General features: G+C 48.7%; 1 protein-coding gene across 1 annotated transcript in view; it reads left to right on the top strand.

Moving 5' to 3' along the window:
* asic1c (acid-sensing (proton-gated) ion channel 1c) overlaps positions 1–24,455 on the top strand; it is a 101,260-nt gene that overhangs the window by 60,252 nt on the left and 16,553 nt on the right. The window contains exons 3-8 of the mRNA XM_059646282.1: positions 5,628–5,778; positions 9,041–9,168; positions 11,488–11,638; positions 16,475–16,531; positions 20,687–20,840; positions 21,762–21,853. Of these exons, the coding sequence (XP_059502265.1) occupies positions 5,628–5,778; positions 9,041–9,168; positions 11,488–11,638; positions 16,475–16,531; positions 20,687–20,840; positions 21,762–21,853 (733 nt within the window). The remainder of the gene's footprint in view (positions 1–5,627; positions 5,779–9,040; positions 9,169–11,487; positions 11,639–16,474; positions 16,532–20,686; positions 20,841–21,761; positions 21,854–24,455) is intronic.

Genomic DNA, 24,455 nt, shown 5'->3' with positions numbered 1-24,455 from the left:
GCGATTGGCTGTTGGTAGAGTCATCCGGGCTTAACAGCTCAGAAAGAGGCCCTTTGGCCCCTCACACCCATGCTGGTCATCAATCAGCCATTGAATCTAACCCTATCCCCCAGCGCCCTGCCTGTAGCCTTGGGTGTTCTGCTGCTTAAAATACTCAATAATTCTCCAGTGGCTTGAGAGTTCCCATCTCTACTGCTCTCTTCAGAATTCCAGATACCAACTACCTTTTCTGAAGGAGGGTCGAGGCCCAAAACGTCACTTTCCTGCTCCTCTGATGTTGCTTGGCCTGCTATGCTCATCCAGCTCTTACACCTTGTTATCTCAGATCCTCCAGCGTCTGCAGTTCCTACTATCTCGCTACCTCTAGGTGAAAACCCTTTTCCTCTAAACCTCCAACTGCTAATCTTTAACATTTTTCTCCTCAATACTAACCCTTCTATTAAGAAAATGTCTTTCCCTATCTAGCCTGTCTCTACCCTTCAAAACTCTGTACACCTAAACCAGATATCTCCTCAGCCTTCTCTGCCCTAAGGAAAATAACCCCAGCCTATGTAGTGTCTATTCATAGCTCCAGCCCAGACAACATCCTGGTGTATGATTTCTGCGCCCTTTCTAGTGCAATCACACTCTATAGTATGTTGCACAGAAATGCACACATTAGTCCTCCTGTGGCCTAACTAATGTTACATACAACTCCAAGAAGGCCTCGTTGCTGTTGTATTCAAAGCCTTGACTAATAAAAGCAAGCATCTTATATGGTTTCCTAACCATCCTAACGATCTGTCCCAAAACAGTGTGGAGCTGGAGGAACACAGCAGGCCAGGCAGCATCAGAGGAACAGGAATAACACAGTGTGAAGCTGGAGGAACACAGCAGGCCAGGCAGCATCAGAGGAACAGGAATAACACAGTGTGAAGGTGGAGGAACACAGCAGGCCAGGCAGCATCAGGGGAGCAGAAATAACACAGTGTGGGGCTGGAGGAACACAGCAGGTCGGGCAGCATCGGGGAGCAGGAATAACACAGTGTGGGGCTGGAGGAACACAACAGGTCAGACAGCATCAGGGGAGCAGGAATAACACAGTGTGGGGCTGGAGGAACACAGCAGGTCGGGCAGCATCGGGGAGCAGGAATAACACAGTGTGGGGCTGGAGGAACACAGCAGGTCGGGCAGCATCGGGGAGCAGGAATAACACAGTGTGGGGCTGGAGGAACACAGCAGGTCGGGCAGCATCGGGGAGCAGGAATAACACAGTGTGGGGCTGGAGGAACACAGCAGGTCAGACAGCATCGGGGAACAGGAATAACACAGTGTGGGACTGGAGGAACACAGCAGGTCAGACAGTATCGGGGAGCAGGAATAACACAGTGTGGGGCTGGAGGAACACAGCAGGTCAGACAGCATCGGGGAGCAGGAATAACACAGTGTGGGGCTGGAGGAACACAGCAGGTCGGGCAGTGTCAGGGGAGCAGGAATAACACAGTGTGGGGCTGGAGGAACACAGCAGGTCAGGCAGTGTCAGAGGAACAGGAATAACACTGTGGGGCTGGAGGAACACAGCAGGTCAGACAGTATCGGGGAGCAGGAATAACAGTGTGGGGCTGGAGGAACACAGCAGGTCAGACAGCATCGGGGAGCAGGAATAACACAGTGTGGGTCTGGAGGAACACAGCAGGTCAGACAGCATTGGGGAGCAGGAATAACACAGTGTGGGTCTGCAGGAACACAGCAGGTCGGGCAGTGTCAGGCGAGCAGGAATAACACAGTGTGGGACTGGAGGAACACAGCAGGTCAGACAGCATCAGGGGAGCAGGAATAACAGTGTGGGGCTGGAGGAACACAGCAGCTCAGGGAGCATCGGGGAGCAGGAATAACACAGTGTGGGGCTGGAGGAACACAGCATGCCAGGAATCATCAGAGGAACAGGAATAACACAGTGTGGGGCTAGAGGAACACAGCAGGCTGGGCAGCATCAGGGGAGCAGGAATAACACAATGTGGAGCTGGAGGAACACAGCAGGACGGGCAGCATCAGAGGAACAGGAATAACACAGTGTGGGTCTGGAGGAACACAGCAGGTCGGGCAGCATCGGGGAGCAGGAATAACACAGTGTGGGGCTGGAGGAACACAGCAGGTCGGGCAGTGTCAGGGGAGCAGGAATAACACAGTGTGGGACTGGAGGAACACAGCAGGTAAGACAGTATCGGGGAGCAGGAATAACACAGTGTGGGGCTGGAGGAACACAGCTGGTCAGACAGCATCGGGGAGCAGGAATAACACAGTGTGGGGCTGGAGGAACACAGCAGGTCAGACAGTATCGGGGAGCAGGAATAACACAGTGTGGGGCTGGAGGAACACAGCAGGTCAGACAGTATCGGGGAGCAGGAATAACACAGTGTGGGGCTGGAGGAACACAGCAGGTCAGACAGCATCAGGGGAGCAGGAATAACACAGTGTGGGGCTGGAGGAACACAGCAGGTCAGGCAGTGTCAGAGGAACAGGAATAACACAGTGTGGGGCTGGAGGAACACAGCAGGTCGGGAAGCATCAGAGGAACAGGAATAACACGGTGTGGTGCTGGAGGAACACAGCAGGTCAGACAGTATCGGGGAGCAGGAATAACAGTGTGGGGCTGGAGGAACACAGCAGGTCAGACAGCATCGGGGAGCAGGAATAACACAGTGTGGGTCTGGAGGAACACAGCAGGTCAGACAGTATCGGGGAGCAGGAATAACACAGTGTGGGGCTGGAGGAACACAGCAGGTCGGGCAGTATGAGAGGAACAGGAAAACACAGTGTGGGTCTGGAGGAACACAGCAGGTCAGACAGCATCGGGGAACAGGAATAACAGTGTGGGGCTGGAGGAACACAGCGGGTCAGACAGCATCGGGGAGCAGGAATAACACAGTGTGGTGCTGGAGGAACACAGCAGGTCAGACAGCATCGGGGAACAGGAATAACACAGTGTGGGGCTGGAGGAACACAGCAGGTTGGGCAGTGTCAGGGGAGCAGGAATAACACAGTGTGGGTCTGGAGGAACACAGCAGGTCAGACAGCACCGGGGAGCAGGAATAACACAGTGTGGGTCTGCAGGAACACAGCAGGTCGGGCAGTGTCAGGGGAGCAGGAATAACACAGTGTGGGGCTGGGGGAACACAGCAGGTCAGACAGTATCGGGGAGCAGGAATAACACAGTGTGGGGCTGGAGGAACACAGCAGGTCAGACAGCATCAGGGGAGCAGGAATAACAGTGTGGGGCTGGAGGAACACAGCAGCTCAGGGAGCATCGGGGAGCAGGAATAACACAGTGTGGGGCTGGAGGAACACAGCAGGCTGGGCAGCATCAGGGGAGCAGGAATAACACAATGTGGAGCTGGAGGAACACAGCGGGTCGGGCAGCATCAGAGGAACAGGAATAACACAGTGTGGGTCTGGAGGAACACAGCAGGTCGGGCAGCATCGGGGTACAGGAATAACACAGTGTGGGGCTGGAGGAACACGTCATGCCAGGCAGCATCGGGGAACAGGAATAACAATGTGGAGCTGGAGCAGGTCAGACAGCATCAGGGGAGCAGGAAAGCTGTTATTTCAGGTCAGGGCCCTTCTTCGGAAAATGGTCAGCTTTCCTGCTCGCCTGATGCTGCCTGGCCTGCTGTGTTCCTCCAACTCCACACTGTGTTATATCTGACTCCAGCATCAGCAGTTCTTACCATCTCTAACAATCTATCCTGCTGCCTTCAAGAATCTATGTACACTAAGGTTCCTCTGATGCACCTAACACAATTCTACTCCCTTGTTAGCCCTCGAAAAAAGCATCACCCCACACATTGCAGAATTAAATTCTTTTTGCCACTGTTCAGCCCATCTGACCAGTGCATTTATATCATCTTGTGGTGTAAGGCTTTTACCTACCCTACTTACCAGTTCACCAATTTATGATCAACTTCCTGATCAAGCTGTTCACACTCACATGTACTCTCTTCTCAAATGCCCTGCTAACTGTAACAATGCTGTTACCGGTGGTAACCTTCAGCATACACAGAGAAAATTATAGTCTGCTTACTGGAAAGACTGGTCTTTCAGTAACACCACTCACAATCTCAGAGCATCACAAAGCATCTCCTGGGCCATCAAATACCTTTGAAATGTAGTTGCTGCTGTAAACGAGATGCGGCAGCCCTTGTGTGCACAGCAAGATCCCACAATGATGATGATTGCTGTTTGAAGAGGGTTGAAGGCAGTAGAACTGTGTAATTTAAAGGTCAGCCATTCTGATGCAGCAATGGGCAGATTATTGCAAAAATATTCTGAGGGACAGTATAAATAATCATTGATAAAGAGAAAGAGTGGCTGAGGACAGCCAGCAAGGATTTATTGCAGGAAGGTCTTGTCTGACTGATCGTACTTTTTGGAGGAGATGGTAAGGAACATTGATGACAGAATGCAATTAATATACATTTGTATGAGGCTGGTGACAAAGTGAAGGGTCTAGGCCCGAAACATTGACTCTCCTGCTGCTCCAATGCTACCTTGCCTGCTGTGTTCCTCTAGCTCCACACTGTATCGGCTGTGAGCCCAGCACCAGCTGTTCTTGCATCTCCAAGTCCCACAGTGTAGGCTGACTTCAGGATTCAAACCTCCTGGCAACCAAGGAGAAAAGCAGACACACATCTCACTGAGCTCAATGGCAGGAAGGGCTTCTGTTGAGGCTTTTTTTTTCCATCGGGTCCAACAATTCTTGTTACTGGGCCAAACACAGAGAATGCTGGAGAAACCAAGCTGGCCTGGCTGCATCTGTGGCGAGAGAGGAACACACTGAATGGTTGAAATCTGGTCCATCTGACTCCTTTTCAGACATTCTGAATTTTTGCTACTCAGTCTCGGAGACGACGAGATATGTGAATGATTTAAATTTCAATTTGAAGGATTCAAGATTAGGTTTCACTGCATGGGCCCAGAATTTGTTGCCTGTTCCTAGTTGCCTTGAGAAGGTGGGGATGAGCAGCCTTCTTGAACTGCCACATTCCACCTGCTGTGGGTTGACCCAAATGCCATCAGAGGGGGAGTTTCAGGATTTTGACCCAATGGCGTTGAAGGAACGGTGATTTATTCTCAAGTCAGGATGGTGAGTGGTTAGATTCCATGAATGGACAGCAGTTGCTGAGCAATCCCGTTCCCATACATTTCAAGCTACTGTGCAAGGGAAGCTTGGACCACTTACTCACGGAGACATGCCAGCCAGCTGAAGGTAACTCACACCTGCACAAAGGGGCGTGAGTGAATTCACAAGGGATATCCATCTCTAAAGGCTCAGACCATTTTGAATTAGCCAAGAACCTATAATTCCCTCAGAGATAGTAGAATGCTTTCTCCATGGCAATGTGTCAGCCAATCAGAGTTGACTTCTCAACCAGTTAGCAGCTTGTGTTTCTGCAGTACGTGGTTTAGTAATTCTTGCATTTGTCCTGACAAGTGCACATTGAAAAACTTTGACATTGTATCTGTCTGTACTGCAATAAATGAAATGTGTTGATTGGTGGGCAGGGGTCAGTCTCAGTAAACACCAGCCAATCACATCCAGTTTTGTGTTGCAACATTCTCATTACTTCTTCTTCTCTCCTGCTCAGATTTTCACCCGATATGGAAAATGCTACACCTTCAACTCAGGGAAGGACGGGAGGCCCCTCCTCACCACAATGAAGGGAGGCACAGGGAATGGCCTGGAAGTGATGCTGGACATTCAGCAGGATGAATATCTGCCAGTTTGGGATAAGACAGGTGAGAAACTGAGACGAGAAGAACAGGGAATTGGGGCTGGGGTCGGGCACGGCAGGATTACACTGAGGTGAGGGGACAGGAGGGCCAGTAAGGAGGGTCGGGGAGGAGAGGGCGTGGGGCTGCCTGGAAATCCCAGTGATTCGGGGGAAATCTGCTGAATGGAATAGCACAACTCAATGGAGACAGTTGCAGGAAATCAGGAATAATCACTCACTGAACGCAGGTCAAAGACTGGAAATGTTGGGAGAGGGTGGGAATGCTAGAGGAGATTGGAAATTCTCAGAGAGTGGGAATTCTGTGAGAGATGGAATGTTGGAGGAGATTTGGAATGCTGAATGACAATAGTAATGCTGGAGGAGACTGGGAATGCTATGAATGGGATTGTTGGAAAAGAGTGGGAATGCTGGAAGAGAATGGGAATGCTGAGAGAGGTAATTTTTCTGGCTTGTGTGTTTTACTTCTTTGCTGTAATATGTCCTTCTGTGGCTTCTCTTTCAGAATGATTCCTGGGTAGTGTGTTGTAACATTTAATTCCTGTAATTGCGATGTAACCCTCGGCTGATATTCAGGGTACTTCCTGGACAGACCTTCTCACTTGAGTGCAGGCAGAGATATGAGGTCAAGGGACTAAAACCTCAATCAAAGGGAAAGGTTTATAGGGAGTGTCTTAAAGGTAGACATTAAGCTGGAGAATCTGTTGCATCTTGTTGTATTATATTGTATGTGTGTGTAATATTGTGGATCTAGGAACTAAAGTAGTATGTGCAAGTGAGAGGGAAGGGTGATGGATAATGTATGATTTATATATATGATGTTGAATTAGTAGCCTGTAGATTTTCTCTGTGTCTGAAGTTAATTAACTTATTAGTAATTCTGTAGCCATGGTGATCTCTTTTAAACCAGTTTTTGAGGCCCAGCTTTAGAATTAATGTGTTTGAGTGCATTTTGTTGGTAAGGTTTTATGACTGAACAAGATCAGCAAGCTCCAGTTTAGAAGGTCAGGAGAGGTTTTCTAATCTTAACAAAAACACCCACGGCTCAGGGACGGAGATGTTTTCTTGTAGTTTCACTTTCAATATTAGGCAGTCATGTGATGTTCTTGAATGAAGGTGATTGTGTGGATCAGTGGTCCCGAGAAAGGAAGAATACTGTGAAAGGATTAGGTTTGTAGCTCGGGCTGTGGATGAGGTTTCAGGCTTGCTCACCGAGCCGCTGTGGTTGATTGCACGCATTTCGTCACCCTGCTGTGTCACACCGGCAGTGCACGTCCAGTGGAGCGTTGGTGCTCTGTTCCCCTTGTCGTTGACATGCCTCGGTTTGCTGGGGTGGTTGGCATCGCTTCTGGTTCTGTTTTTCAGTGGTTTGTATATCAATGCAGTTCTTGATGGAATTCTGGGTGGAATGCTAGGCCTCCAGGAATTCCCTGGCATGTCTCTGTTTGGCTCGTGCAGTTATAGGTGTGTTGTCCCAATTGAATTTGTGTCATTCTTTGTCCCTGTGTATCGAGACCAGTGAGAATTGGTCATGTCTGTTGGTGATTAATTGGTGTTTGTGTGACCTCATTGTCAGTTTTCTTCCAATTTGGCCTCTGTAATGTCTCTCACAGTCTTTGCTTGGTATTCTGTATATTCTGATAGTTGTATTGGTTGTGTGTATGGGATCCTTTATGTTCATCCATAGCGATAGCAGGGTGGTTGTTGGTTTGTGGGCTATCTGATACCTAGGGGTATGAGTAGTCTTGTGATAATCTTTGTTTTCTATTCATTTTGTGGGATGTGTGTATCACTGGCTGGGTCAGCACTTCTTGTCAATCCCTAATTGCCCCTTAAGAAGGTGATGGTGAGCTGCCTTAAACTGCTGCAGCCCACATGCTGTGGGTTGACCCACAATGCCATTAGGGAGGGAATTCCAGGGTTTTGACTCAGTGACAATGAAGGATCGGTGATATATTTCCAAGTCAGGATGGTAAGTGGCTCAGAGGGGAACTTGCAGGGGGTGGCGTTCCCATTTATCTGCTGCCCTTGTCCTTCTAGATGGAAGTGGTCATGAGTTTGGAAGGTGCTGCCTGAGGTTCTTTGGTGAATTTCTGCAGTGCATCTTGTAGATGGTACACATTGCTGCTACTGAGCGTCGGTGGTGGAGGGAGTGGATGCTTTGTGTAATTCTGGGTCGCTGCAGTATGTTGTGGCCTGTTTGAATACTGCCCTGATGCAGCAGAACAGGAGCTCTGATGCGGAGTTTACCTCCGTGACAGATCACAGCAAGAAGGCACACACAGCCAGACACGCTCGTCACCCTACTGTACATCAGAGACGTATCAGAGATGACCTCAAGACTAAATAAAAACTGAAAGAACTGCAGATGCTGTAAATCAGGAACAAAAACAGAAGTTTCTGGAAAAGCTCAGCAGGTCTGGCAGCATCTGTGAAGTCAAGAATCAGAGTTAATGTTTCACGTCAGTCTGAGGAAGGGTCACCAGAACCAAAACATTAACTCCGTTTTTTTCCTCCACAGATGCTGCTAGACCTGCTGAGATTTTCCAGCAACTTCTGTTTTTGTTCCTGATTTACAGCATCTGCAGTTATTTCGGATTTTTATTGAACTAGTGGCATGGTGTCCTTACTGGTGCTTCTGTGCCTGTAAGGATAGAGCTGGGGTAAAATGGTTAAATCTTTCTTTTGGATATTTGTAATACAGTGTGGTATAGCTTATGCTTTTGTTCTTTCATTAAAAGTACATTGACAACCTCTTGTGAAAATGTTGAGTAGCTTAAGCAGACTGTAAATACACAAGCAAAGTGCAACAAAAACCAGTAGGAACTAGGTCTGTTTCACCCTGAACTGGGGACCCATTCCTTAAAGCAGCCTGCATGAATGATACAAAATAGAGTACTTGTTTCTACAAGTACAAAGTGTGGTTATCAGGGCCTCACAGAATTCAAATCAGCATTTGGGAGAAGAGGTTTAGGGAGGAAATTCCAGAACTCAGGACCTCAGCAGGCGAAGGCAGTTGAGTAATTAAAATCAGGGATGTGCAAGTGGCCAGAGGAGAGAAGCACTGCGATTGCAGAGATAATGCAGAGATAGAGAGACGTGACGCCATCGGGGCATTTGAAAATGGGGCCTGTAGGAATGCACTGGAATAAATAGAGTTCAGGGGTAGCACAGGCACAAGTGACAGCTTTTGTAGTGTGTTCTTATAGTGTGTATTCTCTCTCTCTCTCTCTCCCTCCGACCCCTCGATTTAAAAATCCAACTTGCAGAAGAAACAACCTTTGAGGCTGGCTTGAAGATTCAGATCCACACACAGGACGAGCCCCCGTACATCCACGAGTTGGGGTTTGGAGTTGCTCCAGGTTTCCAGACATTTGTGTCCACACAGGAGCAGCGGGTAACATACCAATTAGGTTTGATCCAACACAAACACCATGAATAGAAAATAGCTCTACTGTAAAGAACAGGTAACAGGAACAAATGGTGGAGAAAAGAAAGGATTCCTAATCTACCATGACGCAACTTATACCATATCCCTCAATTCGATAATGACAAAAACAGGTACAACAAGTTTACATGGTTATCCTTTCAAACTTGAATGTAGAATTTGATGAACTGACAACCCACTCTAATCTGGTGGTCAAGCACCCTTCTGGTGAGCTACATGTTAGTCTCAGTTGCTCTTGGCTGCCACCTGCTGGTTGTTGTTGCTCAGGCTCATTACACAGTCATTGTGAGAGTTTTCTTACTCACTCTCAGTGAGTGGGATCAGTATTTCGTACGTTGGGTCTGAGCAGATTCTGTTCCCTCACAATGTAGAACCATGATCAGTATTGACTTTGTTCCAATCTAGGCTGGTTGCGTATCTTACAAGGTGTCTGTATGTCTCACCCAGACACCGCGCCCAGTGTGTCACTGTGGCTGTGTTCTAGCTGCGTGCTGGTGAGGGGTCTCTTTCGTTTACACCCGTCTTTAAAAAAGACTGTCCTGTGACCCGCAGTAATTAGACAATCAGTTACTAGGTAAGGTAATCCACACTCATGATCCCTTCTCCATTGGTGCAAACCTTTCGTCTATGATCATTGATTGGACCGTACCGATTGGATCATTCCGCTGAACTGTTTCACCACGCAGAATGGGGAGTAATGTGCCATGGGCCACTCATCACTTGCTTCATGTCTTGAAGTAGTTTGCCAGTGAACTGTTGTCAGGTACTTACTCTCCATTCTTCCACAACAAATGAAGTAAAAATCACAGGCATTGATGCAGTGACTTTTGAAATTCACTCATAGGACGTGGGTGTCACTGGCTGGGCCCAGCATTTCTTGCTCTCGCCCCTAGTTGCCCCTTGTGAAGGTGGGGGTGAGCTGCCTTCATGAACCGCTGCAGTCCATGTGCTGTGGGTTGACCCAGAATGTCCCCTAAGGGAGGGGATTCCGGGATTGTGACCCAGCAGCAGTGGAGGAATGGTGATATATTTCCAAGTCAAGATGGTGACAGCTTGAAGGGAATTTGAAAGTGGTGATGTTCCATGTCCTTCTGGATGGAAGTGGTTGTGGGTTTGGAAGGTGCTGTCTCTGGAGCTTTGGTGAATTTCTGCGGTGCATCTTGTAGATAGTACACACTGCTGCACATTCATCTATACAGGCACATTAATTCCGACTCAAACACACATTTTGTACAATTAAATTGAGCACTTTCCAGCTCAGGCAGTTTTGTTGAATTTCCAAGGAGCTCACAATTCTCCTGTTGGTTTCACCACAGCAACACGTTGGCCAACCAGTGCTGACTTGCCGACCAATCAGCACCAGTTCCCCTGGAGTACAAATTGTTGTGTTGGTTTGAAGCTTCTCATCTTGCATTTGTTCTGATGAGCGCAAGGTGAAGCCTCCAGCAACACCCCTCTCTTTTCAGCCAGACTGCTGTTAGAGGAAGCTTGTTAACAGCATGGAGTTGTTGCTCTGATTCTCTTATTTCCAACATTCATTCCCACCATGGGGCTATCACTGCATTTTTTACCCATCCGTGAGCTGATGAGTTGTTCTCAGGCCATTTCAGAGGGTAGTTAAGTGTCAATCACATTGCTGTGGTTCTGGAGTCACGTGTAGGTCAGACTGGGTGGGGATGGTAGAGTTTCTTCCCTGAAGGAATGAGGAGCATTTTTAATGACAATTGATAGTGGTTTCCTGGTCACTGTCAGGCCAACCTTTCACTAAATTCAAATGTCACTGTTGCAGCGGGATTTGAAGCCCTGTCCCTAAAGCATTTTGGTATTAGCCCAGAGACATAACTCTAGCCCTCCCAGATCCCTATGCTGCAGAACCAGTGTCTCAAGTCACTGGGTACTGGGTGATCTAAAGGCACAGGAAGTGGCAACCAAATCAGCTATTGGATATAATACCCCAGAGCCAAGGCTTCGAGGATTCAAAGGTGAAAGGTGCCAGTGTCCTCAGGGTTAAAACTGTCAAAGGTCAAGAACTTTGGGGGCAGGACCTTCAGGGGTTGAAGTCTTTAGTGAGAGAGAACTTCAGCAAAGTGAGTTAAAAGCTAGGTGTGAAATGGATTGGGGTGAGCCAAGACGAAGGGCTGATTTTCAGGGATATATTTTGGTTCTGTTCTGAAACCTTGTCAGTGACTGAGGACTAACCAAGAGCCAGGGTCACATCCAGCTGCTGCAAAGGGTGATTTCTCTCTCTCTCTCTCTCTGTCCCTTCAGATCATGTATCTTCCTCCACCCTGGGGCGACTGCAGGATGTCGAACATAAACTCTGGGTTCTTCAGCACCTACAGTATCACAGCGTGCAGGATCGATTGTGAGACGCGCTACCTCGTGGAGAACTGTAACTGCCGCATGGTGCACATGCCAGGTGAGAGGCAGACTGAGGGAGAGTACCCTCCCAGTTCCCCCAGCCCCATGTTCAGTGAAACCACAGACACACCTGGTGGTAATAACTCACAAACGGACCCACAGACAGTCACTTCCTCAACTCCCTAACCCTAACCCTGCTGTCCCACCATGATTTTGTCACTGATGCACTCTCATAGTCTCTGGGTCAAGGCCTCGATAGTAATAAACGCTGATGTTTCTGAAGGCCCACTCACCAAGAGTTGTTGCCTTCAATAAAAACCACAAATCCTTTCTGATGGAAGGTCACACATCTGGGAAGTGACCGCTGTTTCTTCAACAGGAACAGATGCTGCAATGCATGCTAAGCACTGTCAGTCTTTAAAAACAATTTCCTGGCCATGCTGGAAATCTGAAAAAAAAACCCAGCCTCAGCAGGCTGGTAGCATCTATAGTGAGAGAAACAGAGTTACCATTTCAAATCAGCAGCGAATCCCCAAATGCAAGACACAATGCTGCCCATGCTGGAAATCTGATCCGGAGAATAAATTCTTGCTGATTTGAAATGGTAACTCTGTTTCTCTCATTACCAGAGTGGCTGAGTCTGGTTTTGTTTCAGATTTCCAGCATGTGTTTCGCATTTGGGGATTTTCCATGTACTTTGTTTTATTGGAGCTTCTCAAAGGGCTAATAAATTCAATCCCTGTCTCTCAATCTCTCGCTCTGACTCTAACTCTTATACTGTCTGACTTTAGAACATGTATTCTCTGTCTGACTGTCTACCGCACTCCCTCGCTCACTTGTTTTCTCTATCTCTCACTCCCATCTCTCTCCCACTCTCTTTCTCTGTGACTTTCTCTCTTTTCAATCTCTCCCACTCTCTCTTCATTCTCTATCCCACTCTCTTCCCACCAATGTCCTGTCTCACTCTTTCTCTTTCTTTCACATTCCCTCTCACCCGCTCACTATCTCAGACTATCTTTGTAATCCATTATCTCTCGTTCCCTCTCTTTATCTCTCTCGCTTTCCCATTCTCACTCAATTGTTTTCTCTATCTCTATATACATCTTTTAGGGAGCATAGGATGGGGAAGGAAACTGCAGGGGATGGGCACATCAGAAACGTGGAGCTTATTCAAAGAAAAGCTCCTGTGTGTCCTAGATAAGTATGTACCTGTCAGGCTGGGAGGAAGCTGTAGAGCGCGGGAGCCGTGGTTTACGAAGGAAGTGGAATCTCTGGTCAAGAGCAAGAAGAAGGCTTACGTTAGGATGAGATGTGAAGGTTCAGTTAGGGCGCTAGAGGGTTACAAGGTAGCCAGGAAAGACCTAAAGAGAGAGCTCAGAAGAGCCAGGAGGAGACATGAGAAGTTGTTGGCGGATAGGATCAGGGTAAACCCTAAGGCTTTCTATAGGTATTTAAGGAATAAAAGAATGACGAAACTAAGATTAGGCCCAATCAAGGATGGTAGTGGTACATTGTGTGTGGAGTCAGATGACATAGGGGAAGCACTAAATGAATATTTTTCAACAGAATTCACTCTAGAAAATGACAATGTTTTCAAGGAGAATACTGAGATACAGGCTACTAGACTAGGTGGGATTGAGGTTCACAAGGAAGAGGTATTAGAAATCCTACAGAGGGTGAAGATAGATAAGTCCCCTGGGCCGGATGGGATTTATCCTAGGATCCTCTGGGAAGCCAGGGAGGAGATTGCCGAGCCTTTGGCATTGATCTTTAACTCGTCATTGTCTACAGGAATAGTGCCAGACGACTGGAGGATAGCAAATGTGGTTCCCCTGTTCAAGAAGGGGAGTAGAGACAACCCTGGTAATTATAGACCAGTGAGCCTTACTTCAGTTGTTGGTAAAGTGTTGGAAAAGGTTATAAGAGATAGGATTTATAATCATCTAGAAAAGAATAAATTGATTAGGAATAGTCAGCACGGTTTTGTGGAGGGAAGGTCGTCCCTCACAAACCTTATTGAGTTCTTTGAGAAGGTGATCAAACAGGTAGATGAGAGTAAGATAATAAAATGTGAGGCTGGATGAACACAGCAGGCCCAACAGCATCTCAGGAGCACAAAAGCTGACGTTTCGGGCCTAGACCCTCCTCTCTGATGAAGGGTCTAGGCCCGAAACGTCAGCTTTTGTGCTCCTGAGATGCTGCTTGGCCTGCTGTGTTCATCCAGCCTCACACTTTATTATCTTGGATTCTCCAGCATCTGCAGTTCCCATTATCATAAATGAGAGTAAACCGGTTGATGTGGTGTATATGGATTTCAGTAAGGCGTTCGATAAGGTTCCCCACAGTAGGCTATTGTACAAAATGCGGAGGAATGGAATTGTGGGAGATATAGCAGTTTGGATCGGAAATTGGCTTGCTGAAAGAAGACAGAGGGTGGTAGTTGATGGGAAATGTTCATTCTGGAGACCAGTTACTAGTGGTGTACCGCAAGGGTCGATGTTGGGTCCACTGCTGTTTGTCATTTTTATAAATGACCTGGATGAGGGCGTAGAAGGATAAACAACTGCACCTCCCAGTCGCAAACCATTTCCACTCCCCCTCCCATTCCTCAGATGACATGTCCATCATGGGCCTCCTGCAGTGCCACAATGATGCCACCCGAAGGTTGCAGGAACAGCAACTCATATTCCGCTTGGGAACCCTGCAGCCCAATGGTATCAATGTGGACTTCACCAGTTTCAAAATCTCCCCTTCCCCCACTGCATCCCTAAACCAGCCCAGTTCGTCCCCTCCCCCGACTGCATCACAAAACCAGCCCAGTTCGTCCCCTCCCCCGACTGCACCACACAACCAGCCCAGCTCTTCCCCTCCCCCCACTGCATCCCAAAACCAGCCCAGCCTGTCTCTGCCTCCCTAACCTGTTCTTCCTCTCACCCATCCCTTCCTCCCATCCCAAGCCGCACCTCCATCTCCTACCTACTACCCTCATCCCACCTCCTTGACCTGTCCGTCTTCCCTGGACAGACCTATCCCCTCCCCACCTCCCCACCTATACTCTCCTCTCCACCTATCTTCTTTTCTCTCCATCTTCGGTCCGCCTCCCCCTCTCTCCCTATTTATTCCAGAACCCTCACCCCATCCCCCTGTCTGATGAAGGGTCTAGGCCCGAAACGTCAGTTTTTGTGCTCCTGAGATGCTGCTTGGCCTGCTGTGTTCATCCAGCTTCACACTTTATTATCTGAGGGCGTAGAAGGATGGGTTAGTAAATTTGCAGACAACACTAAGGTCGGTGGAGTTGTGGATAGCGACAAAGGATACTGTAGGTTGCAGAAAGACATAGATAAGCTGCAGAGCTGGGCTGAGAGGGGGCAAATGGAGTTTAATGCAGACAAGTGTGAGGTGATGCACTTTGGTAGGAGTAACCGGAAGGCAAAGTACTGGGCTAATGGTAAGATTCTTGGCAGTGTTGATGAGCAGAGAGATCTCGGTGCCCATGTACACAGATCCTTGAAAGTTGCCACCCAGGTTGACAGGGCTGTTAAGAAGGCATACAGTGTGTTAGCTTTTATTAATAGAGGGATCGAGTTCCGGAACCAAGACGTTATGGTGAAGCTGTTCAAAACTCTGGTGCGGCCGCACTTGGAGTATTGTGTACAGTTCTGGTCACTGCATTGTAAGAAGGATGTGGAAGCTTTGGAAAGGGTGCAGAGGAGATTTACTAGGATGTTGCCTGGTATGGAGGGAAGGCCTTACGAGGAAAGGCTGAGGGACTTGAGGCTGTCTTCATTAGAGAGAAGAAGGTTGAGAGGTGACTTAATTGAAACATATAAAATAATCAGAGGGTTAGATAGGGTGGATAGGGAGAGCCTTTTTCCTAGGATGGTGATGGCGAGCATGAGGGGGCAGAGCTTTAAATTGAGGGGTGAAAGATATAGGACAGATGTCAGAGGTAGTCTCTTTACTCAGAGAGTAGTAAGAGAATGGAACGCTTTGCCTGCAACGGTAGTAGATTCGCCAACTTTAGGTACATTTAAGTCGTCATTGGATAAGCATATGGACGTACATGGAATAGTGTAGGTTAGATGGGCTTGAGATCGGTATGACAGGTCGGCACAACATCGAGGGCTGAAGGGCCTGTACTGTGCTGTAATGTTCTATGTTTTCTTCTCTCTCGCGCACTGTCTTTCATTCACTTTGTCTCTACTTGCCCTCTGTCTTTCGCTCACACTTGCTCTCTTTCGTCTCTCTCACTCACTTTTCTGCTCACTTCCGTTGTCTCTATTTTTTCTCTCACTCTCGCTCACTAACAGTGACTGACTATAACACACTCTCTCACTATAACACGTTCTCACTTACTTTACCATCCTCTCTTTCACTATAACACACTCTCTCTGTATCACACTCTCAATGTAACACACACTCTCACTTTAACACACTCTCTCACAATAACACACACAATAACACACGCTCGCTATAACACTCTCTCTCACTATGACACACTCTCTCACTATACCACACTCTCTCACTATACCACACTCTCTCACTACACCACACTCTCTCACTACACCACACTCTCTCACTATACCACACTCTCTCACTATACCACACTCTGTCTCACTATAACACTCTCACTTTCACACACTCTCTCTCACGATAACACACCCTATAACACACTTTCTCACTATAACACACTGTCTCTCACTATACCACTCTCTCTCATTATAACACACACTCACTATAATACACTCTCTCTCTCACTATAACACTCTCTCAATATAACACACTTTCTCACTATAACACACTCTCTCACTGCAACACTCTCTCTCAGTATAACACACTCTCTCACTATACCACACTCTCTCTATAACACATTCTCTCTTTCTCTCAAACACAGGGAATGCGGACGTGTGCACACCAGAACAGTACAAGGACTGTGCTGACCCAGCCTTGGGTAAGTGTCACACCCTCCACACGGTCCTCAATATTCTCAACTCCCCCCTCCACACCCTCAACTCCCCCCCACACCCTCAACTCCCCCCCACACCCTCAACTCCCCCCCCACACCCTCAACTCCCCCCCCACACAATCAACTCCCCCCTCCACACCCTCAACTCCCCCCCACACCCTCAACTCCCCCCCACACACTCAACTCCCCCCTCCACACCCTCAACTCCCCCTCCACACCCTCAACTCCCCCTTCCACGCCGTCAACTCCCCCCTCCACACCCTCAACTCCCCCCTCCACGCTCTCAACTCCCCCCTCCACACCCTCAACTCCCCCTTCCACACTCTCAACTCCCCCCTCCACACCCTCAACTCCCCCTCCACGCTCTCAACTCCCCCCTCCACACCCTCAACTCCCCCCTCCACACTCTCAACTCCCCCCTCCACACTCTCAACTCCCCCCTCCACGCCCTCAACTCCCCCTTCCATACTCTCAACTCCCGTTCCACGCTCTCAACTCCCCCCTCCACGCTCTCAACTCCCCCCTCCACGCCCTCAACTCCCCCCTCCACGCCCTCAACTCCCCCCTCCATACTCTCAACTCCCCCTCCACACCCTCAACTCCCCCCTCCACACCCTCAACTCCCCCCTCCATACTCTCAACTCCCCCCTCCATACTCTCAACTCCCCCCTCCACACACTCAACTCCCCCCACCATACTCTCAACTTCCCCCTCCACGCCCTCAACTCCCCCCTCCACGCCCTCAACTCCCCCTTCCACGCCCTCAACACCCCCCTCCACACCCTCAACTCCTCCCTCCACACTCTCAACTCCCTCCTCCACACTCTCAACTCCCTCTTCCACGCCCTCAACTCCCTCTTCCACGCCCTCAACTCCCTCTTCCACGCCCTCAACTGCCCCCTCCAGGCCCTCAACTGCCCCCTCCAGGCCCTCAACTCCCCCCTCCACACCCTCAACTCGCTTCTCCAGACCCTCAAATCCCCCCTCCACACCATCAACTCCCCCCTCCACGCCCTCAACTACCCCCTCCACACCTCAACTTCCCCCTCCACATCCCAACACTCTCTTCTATGCCCTCAACTCCCCCCTCCACGCCCTCAACTCCCCCCTCCACGCCCTCAACTCCCCCTTCCATACTCTCAACTCCCGTTCCACGCTCTCAACTCCCCCCTCCACGCTCTCAACTCCCCCCTCCACGCCCTCAACTCCCCCCTCCATACTCTCAACTCCCCCTCCACACCCTCAACTCCCCCCTCCACACCCTCAACTCCCCCCTCCATACTCTCAACTCCCCCCTCCATACTCTCAACTCCCCCCTCCACACACTCAACTCCCCCCACCATACTCTCAACTTCCCCCTCCACGCCCTCAACTCCCCCCTCCACGCCCTCAACTCCCCCTTCCACGCCCTCAACACCCCCTTCCACACCCTCAACTCCTCCCTCCACACTCTCAACTCCCTCCTCCACACTCTCAACTCCCTCTTCCACGCCCTCAACTCCCTCTTCCACGCCCTCAACTCCCTCTTCCACGCCCTCAACTGCCCCCTCCAGGCCCTCAACTGCCCCCTCCAGGCCCTCAACTCCCCCCTCCACACCCTCAACTCGCTTCTCCAGACCCTCAAATCCCCCCTCCACACCATCAACTCCCCCCTCCACACCCTCAACTTCCCCCTCCACATCCCAACACTCTCTTCTATGCCCTCAATTCCCCCCTCCACGCCCTCAACTCCCCCCTCCACGCCCTCAACTCCCTGCTCCACGCCCTCAACTCCCTGCTCCACGCCCTCAACTCCCTCCTCCAACCCTCAACTCTCCCCTCCACGCCCTCAACTCCCTCCTCTACCTTCTCAACTCCCTCCTCCATGCTCTCAACTCCCCCCTCCACGCCCTCAACTCCCCCCTCCACACCGTCAACTCCCCCCTCCACACCCTCAACTCCCCCCTCCACACCCTCACCTCCCCCCTCAACACCCTCACCTCCCCCCTCCACGCCCTCAACTCCCTCCTCCACACTTGTCTTAATGCTTTCTGAACACTTCCCTCAACATTCTCCTCAATTTCCTCTCAATGCTCGACTCAAACCCCGACTCAATGATGTCCTCAGTGCTTTCCCCAAGCCAAGCATTGTCAATTCTTATTGGACAGAACTTGGAAGTTTCACTTATAACCTTTTGCCCCACGTTCCTCCTCCACCCCCTTGCTCCATACGCACAGCATCCAGCCTCTTCCACTGCCAATTAGCAACTCAATAGTCTCTTCGCTGACTGGGAGATGGCAATGACTGCCGATACTAGAAGTCAGAGACAATAACGCGGAGCTGGAGGAACACAGTAGGTCATGAAGCATCAGAGGAAGTGAAAAGCCGCTGTTTCAGGTCAGGACCCTTCTTCAGGACTTGGGAGAGAGAAGGGGGAGCTCAGAAATAAATAGAGGGAGGGAGTGGGTTGGGGAAAGGTAGGTGGGATGGTGATAGGTAGATGCAGATAGGAGGTTAGGGAGATGGTCCATGGGAAGGGTGGGGGCAGATAGGTGAGATGGAAGATGGACAGGTTGTGTCAGGTCAAGGAGGTGGGGATGAGAGGGAGGGCTGGACATGGGACAAGACACAGAGTGGGGAGACTTTGAAGCTGATGAATTCTATGTTGAGGTCATTAGGCTGTAAGCTCCCGAGGTGAAATATAAGGCGTTGTTCCTCCAGTTTACTTGTGGCCTCACTGTGACATTGGAGAAGGCCCAGGATGGATATGTGGCCAGGGAGGGGGAGGGGAGATTGAAATGGCTGGCAACTGGAAGGCGGTGTTGATTGGAGCGTACATGCTCTGCGAACTGGTCACCAAGTCTGCGCTTGGTCTCTCCGATGTAGAGACCACATTGAGTGCAACAGACCAGGTTAGAAGACATACAGGTGATCCCTGTTGGATTTAGAAAGATTGTTTGGTGCCTTGGATGTAGGTGAGAGGAGCAGTGTAGGGGCAGGTGTAGCACTTCCTGCGGTTGCAGGGAAAGGTGCCAGGGGTGGTGGGGAGTGTGGAGTGGATGAGGGAATTGCAGGATGAGCAGTCCATATGGAAAACAGATAGGGGTGGGGAATAAGATATGTTTTTGGTGATTGTAGGTGGTAAAAATGGTGGAGGATGATGCATTGGATTTGGAGATTGGTGAGGTGGTATGTGAACTTCTTCCTTGTTTAATTGAAAAGTCTCCAAAAGTGAATGTTCTCACACATCGCTGAGAGAATCATTCGCACACTTCCATTTTCTTTATGCTCCTGACATTTCTAATTCCTAAAACCCTGAGCCTCACCTTCATGCACAAACCCAGGTCCAAGTTGAGGTCTGATTCCCTGTTCATTCAAATCCTGCTCCAGTTGGGCCTGGGAATTCCTGATTCTCTTGGCTCAGGAACCATTCCCCAGGACATGGGGTGTGCTAACCCTATCACATTCCCAAGTCTCTTTCCACTATTCCAATCTTTGTTCAAAACTGCTCTCCTCCAAAACCAGTCTCCCACTACAAAACTAAACACTTCCCCCTCTCCAACACAGACCCCTCCGACAAATCACCTCCCCTCAATCCAAACCAGTCAATGCCGAAATCCTCTGGTCAATTCCCACTTCATTCTGTGTTCCCCCTTGGGCTTTCATTGGTTGTTCTGGGACTGGAGTCACGTGTAGATTCCGTCCCTGATGGGCACTGGTTTGCAGTTGTAGCTTCGGTTGGAATTGCAGCAGCTTTGAGGGTGATTTAATGACCTTGTGGATTCCCCAGTCCCTGGTGATCCTGATCCGTGACCTCCTTACCACACACAGGGAGATGAACAGAAAGTCACTGGATGGTTGTTTATGATCTTGTTGTACAATCCTTCTTTCTCTACCTTCATTTCCCAATTTATCACCTTGCATTTCTTCTCCACCTGTTTATTTTCTCTCTCCCTCCTTCTCTTTGACTGTAATTCTTTTTGATAAATTCTCTCTGTCTCTATCTTCTTCCTCCTGCCTTTCTCCATTCCCCGCTCACTCTGTTGCTTGCTACGTTTCTCCATCTCTGTCTCATACTTTATCTACTCCTGCCTTTTTCTCCTTTCCACGCTGTTCTGTCCCTCCCCTATTTTCTTCTCTTTCTATCTTACCCCTTTCCAGAGTTTCTAGTGGAGCAGGACAGTAATTACTGTATGTGTGAGACTCCCTGTAACGTGACTCGGTTTGGGAAAGAGATTTCCATGGTGAAGATTCCCAGCAAAGCCTCGGCAAAATTCCTCGCCAAGAAATTTAACAAAACAGAGCAATACATCATGTGAGTATTTCAGGAAAATGCGCGCCTGAATAGTGAGTCAGGGAGAATAGGAAGCAGTGAGCAGAATGGGAATTGGAGTGGGAGGGGATGAGAGAAGCTGTTTCTTGTTGTCTGTATCTCTCTCACACACACTTTCTCCCTCTCTGTCTTCCTCTTTCTCCCTCACTCCATCTCTTAACAACTGTGTCTTTCACACACTCCCTCTCATTCCCTTCCTTTCCTCACTCTCTCTCTCTCTCGTTCCCTCTGTAGTGATTGGAACCAGGTGGATTTTATGGACTATGAGATCTTTGTTTGAGGTCAGTCAGGGAGCCCTGGCTGACAGATATAAACAGGAGGGGGAGTGACTCTGAGCTGACAGGCAATAGCCTGTGTAACATGCATTTGTAAATAAAGCGTGACAGGATACCGGACTCTGTTCAGTTATTTCACCCTCCCTTTCTCCTTACTTTCCCTCCCACTTTCTCACTCCACTATCCTCTACTATCTCACTCCTCTATTCATCACACTCTCTCCCCATTCTCACTTTCTGTCCATCACTCTCTCACTCCACTATCCCCTACTATCTTACTCCCTCTATTTTTAACTCTCTCTCTCCCCAACTCTTTCACTCCCTCTATCCACTACAGTCTCACTCCTCTTGTCCTCTATTCTCTCACTCCCATTCTTTCACTCCTTCTGTCCCTGACTCTCACTCAGTCATTCTCTCAGTCCCTCAATCTCTTTCTCGTCCCCACTCTCTTTGTCCCTCATTCTCTCTCTTACCCATACACTCTGTCCCTGACTCTCCCCCGTCCCTTACGCTCTCACTCCTTCTGTCTCTCTCTCTCCCCCGTCCCTTACGCTCTCACTCCTTCTGTCTCTCTCTCTCTCTCTCTCTCCCTCACTTTCTCACTCACTTTTATCTGTCTTGTTTCTCAGGGAGAACATTCTGGTGTTGGACATTTTCTTTGAGGCTCTGAACTATGAGACCATTGAACAGAAGAAGGCCTATGAAGTTGCAGGATTACTCGGTGAGTGTTCCCATGGAAACGGGCTCCAGGATGACAGTGTGAGAGCCTTGAATATACTTAACCATCAAGGGTGCTTAGATTTCCAGAGGGAATTTGATGAAGTCCCATATCAAAGGTACTATACAAAAGAAAAGCTCATGGTGGCAGGGGCGAAATATTAGGATGGTTTATGGATTGCTCATGAACAGCAAGTAGAGAGTTGGAATAAATGAGTGTTCCTACAGTTTGCAAGATGAAGGGTCAGTGTTCGTGGTCCCTCTTTTTAACGCTGTATAAAAGACTTGGATGGAGATGGATGGTACGGTTACTAAATTTGATAGTGATACAAAGATAGGGAGGAGACACAGTTGTGAGTAAAACATCGAGGGGAGACAAAAACGTCAATAAAATCGTAGGCACAAGTTTGGCAGATGGTGTAAAATGAGGAAATGTTTCCACTATCTGCATCAATGGAGCTGAGATGGAGACGGTTGAAAGCATCAAGATCCTGAGGGTGACAATAACCAGCAATCTGAACCTCCCACACTAGCACAACGGTCAACAAAACACAGCAGCAACCTCTACTACCTCAGGAGGCTAAGGAATTTCGGCACGGCCATAGTGACTCTTACCAATTCTTACAGTTGCCCTGTAGAAAGCATCCTGTCTGGACACATTACAGCATGGTCAGCAACCGCTCTTCCCAAGAGTGCAGGAAACTACAGAGAGTCGTGAACACAGACCAGTCCATATGCAAACAGCTATAAAAACAGATAGCAAAATTTCCTACAGATATATAAAACAAAAAAGAGTGGCTAAAGTAAACACTGGTCCTTTAAAGGATGAGAAGGGAGATTTAATAATGGGAAATGAGGAAATGACTAGGCATTGAATAGGTATTTTGCATCAGTTTTCACAGTGGAAGACACAAATAACATGCCAATAACTGATGGCAAGGAAGCTGTGGAAGGCAAAGACCTAGAAACTATCATTATCACTAAAGAGGTAGTGTTGGGAGAGTCTCCAGGCCCTGACGGAGTGCGCTCCAGAGTAATAGAAGAGATGGTAGGGGAAATAGCAAATACACTCAGGGTAATTTACCAAAATTCAGTGGACTCTGGTGCAGTTCTGGTAATTCTTGGAAAACAGCAAATGTGACAGTGCCATTTAAAAAAAGAGGTAGACAAAAGGTGGGAAAGTGTAGGCTCATTAGCTTCATTTCAGTTGTGGGAAAAATGTTTGAATGTATCATCGAGGAAGAAAGAGCGGGCCATCTGGTTAGAAATTGTCCCAACAGGTAGACACAGCTTACGTTCATGGAAGATAGGTCATGTTTAACTAGTTTAATGGAATTCTTTGAGGTTACTATGAGCACAGTGGGTAACAGGGAACCAGTGGATATGGTGTATGTGAATTTGCAGAAGGCATTCGACAAAGTATCACACAAAAGACTGCTTCATAAGATAAAGTGGCACAGCATTACAGGTACAACACCGTATAGAGCTCGAGGAACACAGCAGGCCAGCCAGCATCAGAGGAGCAGGAAAGTTAACGTTTTGGCTCAGGACCCTTCTTCAGGAATGGGGGAGTAGGAAGGGGTCTCAGAAATAAATAGAGTAGAGGGGTGGGGCTGGGAAAGGAAGGTGGGAATGTTGAGAGGTGAATGCAGGTAGGGAGTGGTGGGGATTGGTCAGTGGAATGGGTGAGGTGGATAGGTGGGAGGGAAGATGGACAGGTTGTGTCAGGTCAGAGAGGCAGGGATGACAGGGAGGGTTGGTCATGGGATGAGGCCAAGGGGATATTTCAAAACTGATGTGGAATTCTGCAATCCCAGCAATTTACAGCTATCCCCCTCATTACTTACAACCTGATTGACCAATTTTGTGTCATCTAGAAACTTCTCGATCAAATACCTATCTTTAAAATCAAAACACTAATATATATCACAAACAACACAGGTCCCAGGGCTGAGTCCTGTGGAACCCCACAGGAAACAGACTCCCAGTCACAGAGACATCCTCGACAGTCACACTCTGCTTCCTGCCTTACAGCCAATTTTGGATCCAACCGGCCACATTGCCTTGGATCCCTTGCACTCTTACTTTCTTGTTCACTCTACCATGAGGGGCCTTGTCAAAATTACAGTTAAAGTCCAATCCGAGCACATCAAATGCATTCCATCAGCACTCCTGGTCATTTCCTCAAAAAGCTCAATCAGAGAGTTGTCAAACACAACTTCCCGTACCAAATCTCCAAGTGCAGGTATATTCTGGTTCTGATTCGTGTAGTTCACCTGTGGTCCCCTGCATTCCGAAATAAAACTGCACTCCAGCACTTTACAGGCACAATGCCAGCTCTCCCTCATCGGTGACCTTCCCCAAGCCACTACACGCCATTCCTATGCTGTCATCTTGAATGACACTCAGCTCTAACCTTGCATACAACTGCAAAAGCTATTAACAACAGCCCAAAGCTCTCAACATTTTACCTGAATCTTAACTCCAATACTTAGTCATACCTACCGACTCACAGAGCTGTTCCTGAATTCCAGCACAGGCTGAGAGCTGTAAGTTGCTTGTTTAGCAGCACAGCCGAACAGTTCCTTACAATATGGCACCCACCT

Source organism: Stegostoma tigrinum, chromosome 5 (genome assembly GCF_030684315.1).
Source record: "Stegostoma tigrinum isolate sSteTig4 chromosome 5, sSteTig4.hap1, whole genome shotgun sequence".
Lineage (NCBI taxonomy): Eukaryota > Metazoa > Chordata > Chondrichthyes > Orectolobiformes > Stegostomatidae > Stegostoma > Stegostoma tigrinum.
Note: the sequence above shows the minus strand (reverse complement) of the source record. Positions and strands in the feature narration are given on the sequence as shown.